Source organism: Melospiza melodia, chromosome 4 (assembly GCF_035770615.1).
Source record: "Melospiza melodia melodia isolate bMelMel2 chromosome 4, bMelMel2.pri, whole genome shotgun sequence".
NCBI classification, from domain to species: Eukaryota; Metazoa; Chordata; class Aves; order Passeriformes; family Passerellidae; genus Melospiza; species Melospiza melodia.
In genome coordinates this window covers 77,344,548-77,356,765 of record NC_086197.1, presented here as the reverse complement: position 1 = coordinate 77,356,765, position 12,218 = coordinate 77,344,548, and the positions used below count along the sequence as shown (strand labels likewise).

Below are 12,218 nucleotides of genomic sequence, written 5' to 3'. Positions count from 1 at the left end.
ATTTGCACAAAATATTTTATCACTACTACAGAATAAACCTCATTTCATTGAAAAATTTGATGGCTTTGGCATATATTTGTATTTTACCAATATTACAGAAAGTATTTTCACTACAAGGTTTGCTTTAAGAGCAAAAAAGCATTCAAAAATCTTATTGCAATGAAAGATAACTAGTACTAATTGGCAAAGTGGGTAGGCAGTAAGATAAACACAAATTATGTATATGAGTATTCTGTGTTATATGTTTTTTGCATTATTTCTCCATTCATTTATAAGCCAATCACCTACCAGCCTCAAAGATGAAGTTTTTCCATTTGAAAATGCTGAATATTTTAAAATCAAAGATCTTACTAATACTTCAGTTTTTTTAACTGGCATTTATCTATTTTTGTTCTATGCAGCATGTTGAAGTTTCAAATTTTATTGCCAGCTTAGACTTTGGCAAGATGGAAATTCCATTTTTCATCAGCATTGTCGGATCTTTTGGTCAGATCAGCCAAGTGACAGGTTCTCAGACATTATAAATCAGAACAGATTCACTGACCTTGCTTTAGTTTCACTGAGAGAATGTATAGTAATTGACATTTTAACTTTTTCAAGCTATGGTTAATCTCACTAATGTTTACAATATAAAACTGGAGTTAGTAACTTCCTGTAACAAAAATGTGGGTTCCAAGCAACAGCAGCTCAACCCTCTCTGGCACCCAGAGCTGATTTAGCACAGAGCATTTGGAAGGGCTGGCATGGCTGTGTGTGTGGATGGATGTGCTGCAGTCCTGACCCCAGGTCAGGGATGCTGTACAGCTGCGTGCCTGATCGCAGGCTGCCTGAAAACATCAGCCAGGAGCTCTCATCCAAAGATATTACAGCACTCCCTAGCTATTTTGTTTTTAAATCTGAGTTTCTCTGACTCCTCATGTAACCAGTTCAAGATTTTGAATGCACGTGACCAAATTTGAGCAAGATTAAGGTTTTAGTACTAATTCTGAAGCATATCATACCTTGTGTCAAGGATATACATCAGGCCACCACTTATGGAGGTCTCTGGGGAGTTGAAATAAGATAGGGGACCATGGACTTCATTGCCAATATATTACAGAGGATTTGAAAATTGCTGTTGTTTCATGCTTTTTACAGCTGTTCTTGTAGAAAATGGCTTTTATTTGGGGTTTAGAACTACTCCTTTGTAAAGTTCCCATTAAGTCAGATTTTTCACTATGTTATCCATAGTGTTTTTTAGTATTACAGTTGAATTTGCATAGGTGAAACCTTTGAGAAAGTTGAATGGGAAGAGGCTTGCTTTTGGTCCTAGCCTTTTTTTGGTTACAGAGATTTAGATAGGTGTTGGATATTTTTTTTTTTTGGTATCCTAATTGATGATGAGAGCTTAAAGAAAATTGATCGAAAATATTTTTTTCCTTTCTGCAGGCCCAGATTCTAGAATTTGGCTTGGCAGTGCACGAGAAGGTGGTGCCACAGGACATGAGGCCGTTGCACAAAAAGCTGGTGGATCAGTTCTTTGTGATGAAGTCAAGTTTGGGAATACAGGTACTCACATGAGCAGGTGCAAGGATAGAACAGAAGGCTGTTCAGCTGCCTTAAGGGCTGGTACATTTTCCCAAGCAATAAACAGTGACATCTTCTGGTTGTTTGTCCCTATTACAGCTTGTAGCCTTTTTGCAGTACTGCAAAGAGAAACAAACTTCCCATACTATGCCGAGAAAAGTAGTCATGTTTTACTAATAGTAATGTTTAACTATCATTATTGAAAAGTTAAAATATTCTTCTTATTAATGATTAAGCTGATCCAAAATACCATGTAACTACATTTATATGTAGTTATCTACATATCTATATTTTAGGAAATGCTTAAGATATTATGTTAATTTTAATTAATCTTCTTTTATTGACTCACCAGGACTTTTCTGCCTGTGTACAAGCTAGCCCTGTTCATTTCCCAAATGGAAGTCCTCGTGTATGCCGGAATTCCATACCTGTTTCTATGAGCCCTGATGCTGCCAGGGTAATACCACGACGCAGGCAAGTTAAATATTAGTAATCACATATTTTTGCTACCCATGGAAGATGACCCATAAATACTTCTGTTATGTGCATGCTTTCTTGTATGGTCTGGCTGAAGTGTGTTCAGCCTTGAATAGCTGGTAGATGTATTCTCTCTCCTTCTTTCTTTCTTTTCCCACCCCCAATTAAAGATTAATAAACATGTGCTGTTCTCACATGAAAAATTATGACTGACAATTAGAGTTAACCATTTTATATTTCACTATTCTTATAATAGCCCCCTGAGTTACCCAGCTGTCAATCGCTATTCTTCCTCATCGCTGTCATCCCAAGCTTCTGCTGAAGTCAGCAACATCACTGGGCAGTCAGAAAGCTCAGATGAAGTTTTTAACATGCAGGTATAATTTATTGTCATTCTTCAAACTGTACAGAATCTTTCTCAAAAGGCTATTTACTAAATTAATTCTTCTATTTTTTCATTCAGAAATCTCATAACTATTGCTGATGTTTCTTTTAAAAACCAAATCTTTAAGTGAGGTGTTAAACTCATTCACTTAGAAATATTTTTTTATTTAACTGTTTTCTCTCGTTTAAATTAGAGCATTAGTTTTTTTACAAATGTAGTAAGTAGCAATGGACTATGATACAAAGTGATCTGACAGTGCATAGACTTTTCTGTACAGTTGCTACATTGTGATGTAATTATTTTACTGCATTAATTACATTTCTATTTATTTAGTATTTGGTTACATCTTTGTGTAGTTAGATTAAGGGTTTTTATACTGATTTGCTATTTTGAATTACTGATAAGAAGTTAAAGTTTTTTGTTCTAGTGAAAAGTATGCTATAAATTTTTGTTTTCCAAACCAGTAAAAGTGATCTGGTAACAATAACATCTCTTCTATGCACAGCCTAGTCCATCTACCTCAAGCCTGAGTTCTACTCATTCTGCTTCACCTAATGTAACCAGTTCTGCTCCATCCAGTGCCAGAGGTCAGTGCTTCTCTGCTGTGGTAAACTGTATTATAAGACTCTTGATATGTTACACAGCTGAATTTCTGCATGATGTTACTGGTCAGACATGGTATTTAGCCAATTACTTGGGGGATCTGAATTATTAGAGACAGAGGATTTTTTTTGTCATAAGCATAGAATTGAAATGTCTTGAGTTTCACTGCATGAATTTAATCACTAGACACATTTATATTCTAGCTTCTCCTCTGCTGTCTGACAAACATAAGCATTCCCGAGAAAACTCTTGCCTGTCTCCCAGAGAGAGGCCCTGCAGTGCCATCTACCCGACTCCTTTGGAAACTTCTCAGGTAAGAAGTTTGTTGGGAATCCTTGGAGCACAGATAGCTAGGAAGACAATAAAGGTGCATGCTGAACTTCGAGCATATTCAGTGCCTGTTCACTGTTGTAACTTCTCAAGGGATTTTTTAATAGCTTTATAAGCAAATACTCTAAAATATTTTAGATGTAAGAGATGTGAATAGAGTACATAGTGCTTGGTCATATTTCTGCTTGATTTTTTTAAGTGTAGGTCTGTTTCTTTACATTTACTTACTGAAGTGAGAGAGAGATGCAGAGACTTACCAGATGACACAGCCTGCTTGTTGGAACAACAAGCATTTGTTCAATCTAGGGAAGAAGACAAAGAATGAAAAGCTCTTATCATGTCAATTGTCCTTGTTGAGCTCCCCTTTCTTTCCTTCTGAGAAATCTAATCGTAGCCACTGTGAGATAATAACCCATTCCATGTGGCAATTCCTATTTTCCAATGTAGTTTCAGAAAAAAATTATAGACATTTTGTTACACCAGAGAAAACAAAATGTCTTGTGTTCTTGCCTTAAAATACTGTTAGACAGGTCTGTATGTATGAAATGTGTGGGTTTTGAGTATTCTGAAATTCAACATGAACTTGGTAAGCTGGCCAATACTGAGTCCTTATTTCATCTTTTCTTCTTAATGGACCTATTTTCCCAAAGTGCTTTTCTTTAACACAGCTGCTGTTTTAATCCCTGCCATCACACAATGCACCTCTTGCTGAAGCTGAAAAAGATGAGAACATACATACAGTGTTAAAAGCTGTCCTTTCAACACTCTCATGTCTTTCAGAAGTTTTACCACTGAAAAAAACCAGCTCCAGGATTCTTTATTTTAAACCAGCTCCAGGATTCTTTATTTTAGAAATTATTTATTGGTTTCTAACTAGCTCTTTTCTTGTCCCTTGTTTCTTTGGTTATTGAATTGGCTCTTGATTTACTTTTTAATCTCTTTTCTGTTTAAGTCCTCATGCTATTACCTGAGGGCTTAAGAAGTAATACTGAGGCTTAGCCAGACTTAAGGACACTTCTCAGGAACTACTTAGAGCAGATAGATCTACTGGGCACTTTGTCAGTGGTAGTGGAGCCAAAACAACAGACAGGAAAGATCAGGAGATGCTCTTTTTATATAAAGCGGTTTTACAGTTTGCCGCAAAGAAAAATTATCCCGTTTTTGCTCCCAGACTACAAACTCTTGCTTTGCCAAGTGGAATGCGACTTCTGTCCCCCACTCTATCCGAGATTGCATAAGGGAGGCTGAGGAGCTCGTAGGCCCAGTCTCCGCTCTCTCTGAGACTCGCCCAGCAGGAAAGTCTCCCAATCTGTCTCTACCCTCAGTGTCCCATGAGAGGGTAAGTAGAAAATCTCCTTGCTCATACAGTGAAGTACATTTCAAAGATGAGAAAGTCTGACAGTTTCTTTCTGCCCTTATAACTGTAAATAAGGATATATCTTTCCAGGGAAAGGTGAAATTTCTTTCTCTGCTGTTCCCTCAGCAGTAAAAATGGACTGTGATCAGAAACAAAATCCTGATTCTCTGCCTTCTGATAAAGAAGGGGAAAAGAATTCCTCAGGACAATTGTAAGGAGATATCTTATCTATCTGCAACTCTCATTTAAATTTAGCTGCTCAAACTGTTCCTTGTCCTTCCTCCTTTCATTCTAACACCACTTCAACAGCGTTGATTGGAGCTTCACACTGAGAGGAAAGGACCACCCGTTTATTAATTACTTTGTTACATACATCTTGATGAAGGCAATTTTCACATTAGTATTTCAGCCAGGAGAGGTGAGATTCATGGGCAAAGTCCTGAACTTCAAGTCTTTCAAGCCATAGCTCCCTTATTTAAGGAAGTTTGATGGATTTCACAGAACAAGACCACAGCAGTATTTCATCCGCTTCCTCATTGAAATTGATGCTCAAGGTTATGTACAGCTGTTTTCAGTCAACATCCATTTGTGCTTGCTTTGTGATCTCTGGCTGAATGGTTGTACGGTGTCTCTCCAGCTCTTCCTGTACTCTGAAGAGGAATGGCTGGTGTCATTGACTGGTCAACAAGCCTCCTTAGTTTTTTGCGCTATTATTCTTCCTATTGAAGCTTCTTGAATTTCACATTTTGGGGGTTTTTATTTGTGTGTCATTAAACATCCTGTGATTGTTCTTGTTCTTCCATATGGTTTTTTTATCTCATTCTTTTTAGTATGTCTTTGTTTCTTTGTATTTCATTCAGCTTTTGTCTCTTTATCTCCTCCAATTTCAGTTGCTTTTTCAGCCATTGCTCTTTACCCTTGCAACAGAAAATGGACTTCAACACTTGTCCATCACATCCTCGTGCACTGCAGGCTCACTAGGCAGTGGTCACTCAATCCAGACCAGGCAGGAACATATGGTCACGCTCTCTGTCACATCAGAGTACATATGTGGGTTTAACACCTCAGTTTAATGGTAACTCCAGGAAAACAGATATTGCCTGACCTAGAATGATTCTCATATGATATACAGCACACCTACTGTAGCTCAAAGTGTACCAAAAGCATTCTGTCTCTGAGATGTTTAAAGTGAAGTTGAATTGAGTCTAAGTATTTGTTCCTCACTTTGTGACACAAAGCTGCAACATATTAGATCAATGATGATTGCTTTGCAGCTGGGTTTGCCATCTTGTGGAACCCCAGCATAGTGCCTCACCAGCTTGGCACAGTGCTCTGTGAGCGCTGGAAAGAGACACAAGAATAGGATTTTATTTGGATTTCACTGATCATCTGATCTTGCTTTTAAAGAAAAAAAAAAAGTAAGAAAACCCACGCATGTTTATCTGTTGCCATTTCCTCTGGAAAGTATGTCTGAATTACTTGTAGGATTAACTGTATGCTGTTTATATATGTTTTCAAGACAAACTAGTGACCCATGGATTATTTGAATGCTCCAGATTAAATCAATGGTAGAATTTCTTTTCCATACATTTACTGAGATTTGTAAACAAAATGGATATTAAGAAAATTAAAGACAAACGTGCTTTATGGGTCAGCTCTTATCCACAAGAGAAGTAAGAAGGTTGCTACCAAAAAAAAGTCAGGGTTGGAAAACAATACATAATGCTTTTCTTAGGTAACAGCCATAACTTGAATATTATCTTGTTCAGATCCTAATTCTGTAATGAATTTATTGCAATTATTTTAATTAATCTATTAAGATATCTCTTTAGGAATTAGCTTTTTTATGTTTTTTAAGGTGCTGGAAACTGTCAGAACTCAGTACATAATAATCCTCCCTCCAATTTCTGTGTGTGCAATCTTCAGAAAACTAGTCTACTCCCTATCTGTATACACATACTTTAATTAAACTGTTTATGTTCTTATGTGATGTTTATCACTCTGCCTCCTAAGCAGACCTGGGCATGAGAGGGGATAATAAAAAAACATATTTGTTTTCTGAAAGGCTACTGAAATACAGCAGGAGCTATGTGTAAACCATGCTGTTCTCAATTTACAGAGAATGCTCTTTAATCATATTGGAGATGGTGCTTTGCCACGAAGTGATTCCAATCTGCCTGGCTCTGACAAAGGTAAGCAGACGTGCTACAACATGCCAATCTTTGAAGAATGAAAACTTAATTACTCCATCATGTTCCTGTAGAGTGCCTGTTCTTTTGAGTGCATACTGTCATCTCCAAGTGTCAAAACATTCTAAGGAAATAAATAAATTATGCTAATAGATCTAAGCGTCAAAACACTTGACAAAGAGGGGAGGACTGTATTTTGCACTCAGATTAGGCCCAGAAGTTTGCAGGAGGGAGTGATGGAGCAGCAGGTTTCATCAGGCTGCCTGTGAGACCTGTTCTTTCTGCTTCTCAAGAGAGACATATGTGGGGAAAAGCCAGATCTGGAGAATGGAGCAAAGGGAAGGTAAAGAGATGGACAGAATCCTGAAGTTTGGCTCCTGCAAGTCTCGTTTATCAAATGTAACTCAGTGTGCTTCTGATTACACTTGGATTGAAAACACCAATTTGCTGTTTCTTGCATTATGGGGTTTTTGTTTTTAATTAGCGTAAATGGGAAATATATGTATTTCCATAGAAAAAAGATTGCCTCTTATAATTTTGAACAGGGGGAAATAAAATATTGCTAGCATAGTAATTTTTTGCCATGATTTCATTTTGTGCCTCACATCAATAATATGCTCCATCATTTCATATTGGTACCTTTGTGGTATGCTGAATAAAGGATACAGTAAAATAAATGTATAGAAAGTAACTTTTAATAATATACTGTAATAAGTACTGACCAGGAATCAGATTTGCTTTAATAAAAGCTGGGTTTTGTAGTTAATTTTGGGTTTACATTGTTATGAAAACACAGGTGGAATTTTTTCACATGGCAGAAAAACATATGAAATAATTTAACATGGAAATAGCAAAACTTTTCCACTGGCCCATGCAGCCAAGTACATCACAGAATTGTTAAAATGAAGTATTCTCTCCAGAAGGCTTTAGCAGTCCAAAAAAAGGGACTGCTTGGATGACTTAAAAGAAAAAAAATTGGCTTGTCAAGAGATTCAGGCATTTGAAGTACCTAGGTCTGGTGCCAGGTGATTTTTAGGATGAGGGCAAAGCCGTGCTGGGTGACAGCTTGCATTGAAAAGCAAATCCTGTATTGCATATTTTGGCAATAACAAAGCAAAATGATCCTCTGGAAAATAGATTATTCTGTTCATTGGTCACAGGGTCAACTAAAGTGTAATTATACTGTAACAATATTGTTTCAGATATGAGATTAGTGTTATTTTTACTGTACTTATTGTATTAAGTCTGGTGTGTAGTGGGGTTGCAGTCTGAGAGCTTTCAGAGTTGCTACAATAGTGATAATTGATGCCATCAGTTAGCAGCAATACTTTGCTTTTTCATTTCATCTTTGTAAATAAACACAGGGTCCTTGCATGTGATTCTCTACTCACAATTGAAATAAGTAAACAAGAAGGAAAGTGTCATGACAAAGCAAGAGGTTTGAGGTTTTAAGGTGGGGGATTTTTTGGTGGAGTATTTAGGAAAAGAATGGAAGGTTGAAGTGATTATTTTCAACTCCTTTTTTTTGTTTTTAAGAAGTGTAATTAGAGTTGTATTTTTCAAATTAGCTTTTGTCCTGCCCATGTTAAATGCCCTCTCCTTCTGTCTGACTTCTTTCCAATATTGGTGACATCTTGATGACATGAGATAATCCAGTTCTATCAAGGAAGATGTTCCAGACCTTATGGGATCGTTTAGTTAAAATCATAGAATTTGATCAGGGTAACAGATAAAGAAAACAGCCACTTTTATGCATGTCAAGGTGGTAGTCAATTTACATAATCAAGCAGAGATCCTTGACCACAGATATAAAGTGTACAGAAATTTTCTCAGTCCATAATAATTTCTTAATTTGATATTTTTTGCAGTCAGACACTTTTAATTTCTTCCAGTTTTTACTCCCTACATTTTGCACCCTTCTTTCCATCTTCTCTCAATTCTGGATTGGTAGTCTATGCAGGTAACACAGGAATGTTAGCACAGAAAGCTTTATGAAGGAGGTCGATATGAATTTGGAGAGTTTCTTTCTGTAGTCCCTTCTGTATATAAAATGAGTTAATGGGAACAGTTTATGAATAGTCTATTCCCTCCTGCCTGGAAACCTCTAAATAGGAGTCTGGTGCAAAGATAAACTGATTATATTAAGAGGCTTCAAGCTTATCTCCCTTTGTGGCTGGATTTGCAGCGCACAGAGTGCAATCTCTGCTGCTGTTGATGGCTGCCACTGCTGGTCACAAACTGACCTGAGGGCCAGGTGCATCCATCAGGCATCCATGACATTGATGGCTGCTCTTTAAGAGCTTTGTAAGTGCAGATGTTGTTAGGCGCTTGTATTCTGACTGTTTTTACAGCCATGGATAAAAGCAAGTCAGAGAACTGGAAGTGTTGATGCCTATGACAGTTTGTTTATTCTCTTCCAGCTGTGAACACCACCCCCAGCAGCTGGAGCCTGGACAGTGGGAAGGAAGCCAGAAACACATCAGAAAGTGGAAAGCTTATATCTCCTCCTGTACCACCAAGACCTGCACAGACTGGTGAGTTCATGGACATCTCAGGTAAAGCTCCAGTACTTGAGGGCTTAGATTCTTTCCACTCTGTTTGATGTTTAACTTCTTGGGCAGGTTACCTTATTATTTGATTTCTTACATGAAAGGCTGTAGAACTGCCTCTGTGGGTATTTTCATCTCATTAATGTTCTCTGCAGTTTCCAATACTCTGCCCCTTCACTAATGAATGAGCAGTTTCAGACAGTTCATGTTAGTATGAGGAAGAATGATCAAATTTAGTCTTTTGATTTTATGATAATTGGAGGTTAGCAATCAGAAATGATCATTAACCACAAAGAATCTTACTGGCCAGAAAATGCACAGCATTCATGAAAGTACATCAGTTACTATAATCATTTTGGCTTTCAAAAGATTAATTTCCTTTTAAAGGAAAGGCTGCTCAAGTGATACTATAAATATAATTGTTTTAAAAGAGATGAGTAAACATTTTTTGTATTATGCTTAAGCCTCTGAGTTTGTCCAGTCATGTTTCTAGTATATTTGGAGGTAAATGTTTGATATTTGATAAGTATATTATGTATTTTCTGTTTTCCTTATTTGACTTACAAATACATAAGAGATTTCTTAAGAACAAAAAGGGAAAAGTTGTTATACTGACTCTTTTTTTAATTTTTTATCATTTAGTAGATTATAAATCAATTTAAAGTGATATAAAATTTGTCAGAAAAGGCAGATGCAGAAATTTTTTGTACTTGGTTGCACTGCAAGATAACCCAGAGAACAAATCAAAATAAACAAAATCTCTAAAACTATTTACAGCCATCAACTAGATTATGTTTATGTATCAAATGATCGACTATCCACTTAAAAAGATTTCTTAGTGAAAATTGTAATGCCACAAGTGCACTGAAATCTTTCTACCTTTACAGCATCACCAGCAAGACACATAGCCTCCGTTTCCCCTTCTCCTGCTGGAAGATCACCAATGAAGGTACTGTCTTATTGCAGTGAATTGCCTTTGTGAGACAGGTCTCATGTGTGGTGGGGTAGATGGTGTATATTTAATGTGCATTATTTGGGATTATATTATGTTTTCTTTTTCTTATCAAATACTGTACAAAAACCAGTATTCTGTCTCCAGCATGGAAGAGGGGGAGGTGCCAGGAAAACCTGTTGTGCAACCCATTGGTTTTATTCTTCCAGCATTCAGAGCTGTAAGATTAGAGGCTCATTAGACAGTATTTCCTGCTTCAATCATTTTAATACCCATTTTCCTCTGCAGGATGATCCAGAGCAGTTGGAAGAAGATGCAAGTAGTTTGACATCTGCCAGTAGGACACATTAAGCATAGGCTGTGACTAAACACTGGTTCCTCTCTGGTAGTTAAACATCCAAAGTAATTTAAGATCCAGGCTAAACTGAGCAGATTTCATTTCTATTTCAAGATGTTTGCATATGTTGGTACCCACATATTGGTACCAACTTTTTTCTGGAAAGCTTGACTGGGAAATCTGTGTTTTCCACAGCATTGGAGCATACAAACATGCAGCCTGCTTCTTCCAGGCAAACCCTAGTGCTGGCAGAGTACATGTCATTGGTCTTGGGGATAGCCTTTGCCACCCCGTTGAAGCAGAGATGATTCTGCAGGTAGAAATATAAGAGTCAACAATATGGAAGGAGAGCAAATAGAAAGGAGCATGACTGGTGTTTCAGGCACTCAGGTGCAAGGAGAGAGGGAAGCAGCCCTGCCAAAGTAACTCCTCAGCAACCCAATGCCTAACTAATACTGCAGAGATACACGCTGCCTGAGGAGGAGACCAGCACCCCAAAATATCTCTCTTCCCCTTGAGGTCCCTAATTACAAGTCTACACTCATTGTCCTGATTGCCTTCCCATAAGCCTGTAACATTACAGCTTGTGTCTGCACAGTGGTCCAAATTCATAACAAAGCAATTCTGCTGACCGTCAGAGTGCCCCATAGTCCTATAACCATTCTGCTGAAGTGAGTACCAATCCCAAGTTTTACCCTAATTGCTTCCTAGGAAGCTCTTTAGAACATTCGGATCTTGTCCAAAGAGGAGTGACCCTTCCTTTTCATCCTTAATGAACACATACTGGTGTGACCATTGATGATTCTTAGGGATGTTTGAAGCTTGTCCAAACATTCTTCTTCTATAGGTCTGGACAGAATTTAAGCATTTTACAAGGTCTGGTTTGCTGCTTGGAAGAGCAATGCTGGCCCAAAATACTTCTGAGAACTGCTGGATCTCACTTTGAGACTGTTTTAGTGTCTAGACTGTTACTTGCTACTGGTAAAAGTAGTCTGTGCTGCTATACCAGAACTAAGTGGTTACCCATGCAGGCTTTACATATTTGCCATTGTTGTGAATGACAAAAGCAAAAGTCCTAAATCTTATATATGATCACTTACTCCAAGTGTCCAGTGTTCTTGGAACTGGAGCCAAATACATGATTTATTTGAAAGCTTTGACTGTGGGTGTTTGTGAGTGTAGGAGTGCAGTTGGAGCTTCCTCACATACAGAGGAATGGAACATCAAACGAGTAGTTAAACAGGCTCCAGAGAAATTCTGAAATGTCTTCACCAGGTGTTGAGCTTTAAATAAAACTTGCTTTGCTTTTCCAGTCATACACAGGGCTCAGATTTTAGCCTTTCTTCTAACAGTGAGCTACCAGAGAAAACCATTGTAGAACAAAACCCACTGAAGTTTTTTTTCTCCATTGATTTCAGTGCTCTGTGGATCCAGTCCTAGATGGATAACTAAAATTATCTCAACAGCATAAAG

The 12,218-nt window shown here is 37.6% G+C and overlaps 1 protein-coding gene across 4 annotated transcripts in view; it reads left to right on the top strand.

The window, feature by feature from the left end:
- The window catches only part of DOCK4 (dedicator of cytokinesis 4), a 223,059-nt gene that overhangs the window by 206,529 nt on the left and 4,312 nt on the right, over nt 1–12,218 (top strand). For 3 of the 4 annotated variants that reach the window (XM_063155266.1, XM_063155265.1, XM_063155264.1), the window contains 9 exons: nt 1,429–1,548; nt 1,919–2,040; nt 2,300–2,420; nt 2,934–3,015; nt 3,235–3,344; nt 4,533–4,700; nt 6,838–6,910; nt 9,328–9,441; nt 10,344–10,405. In XM_063155266.1, coding sequence (XP_063011336.1) covers nt 1,429–1,548; nt 1,919–2,040; nt 2,300–2,420; nt 2,934–3,015; nt 3,235–3,344; nt 4,533–4,700; nt 6,838–6,910; nt 9,328–9,441; nt 10,344–10,405 — 972 coding nt within the window. The remainder of the gene's footprint in view (nt 1–1,428; nt 1,549–1,918; nt 2,041–2,299; nt 2,421–2,933; nt 3,016–3,234; nt 3,345–4,532; nt 4,701–6,837; nt 6,911–9,327; nt 9,442–10,343; nt 10,406–12,218) is intronic. The other variant, XM_063155267.1, reaches the window with a different exon arrangement.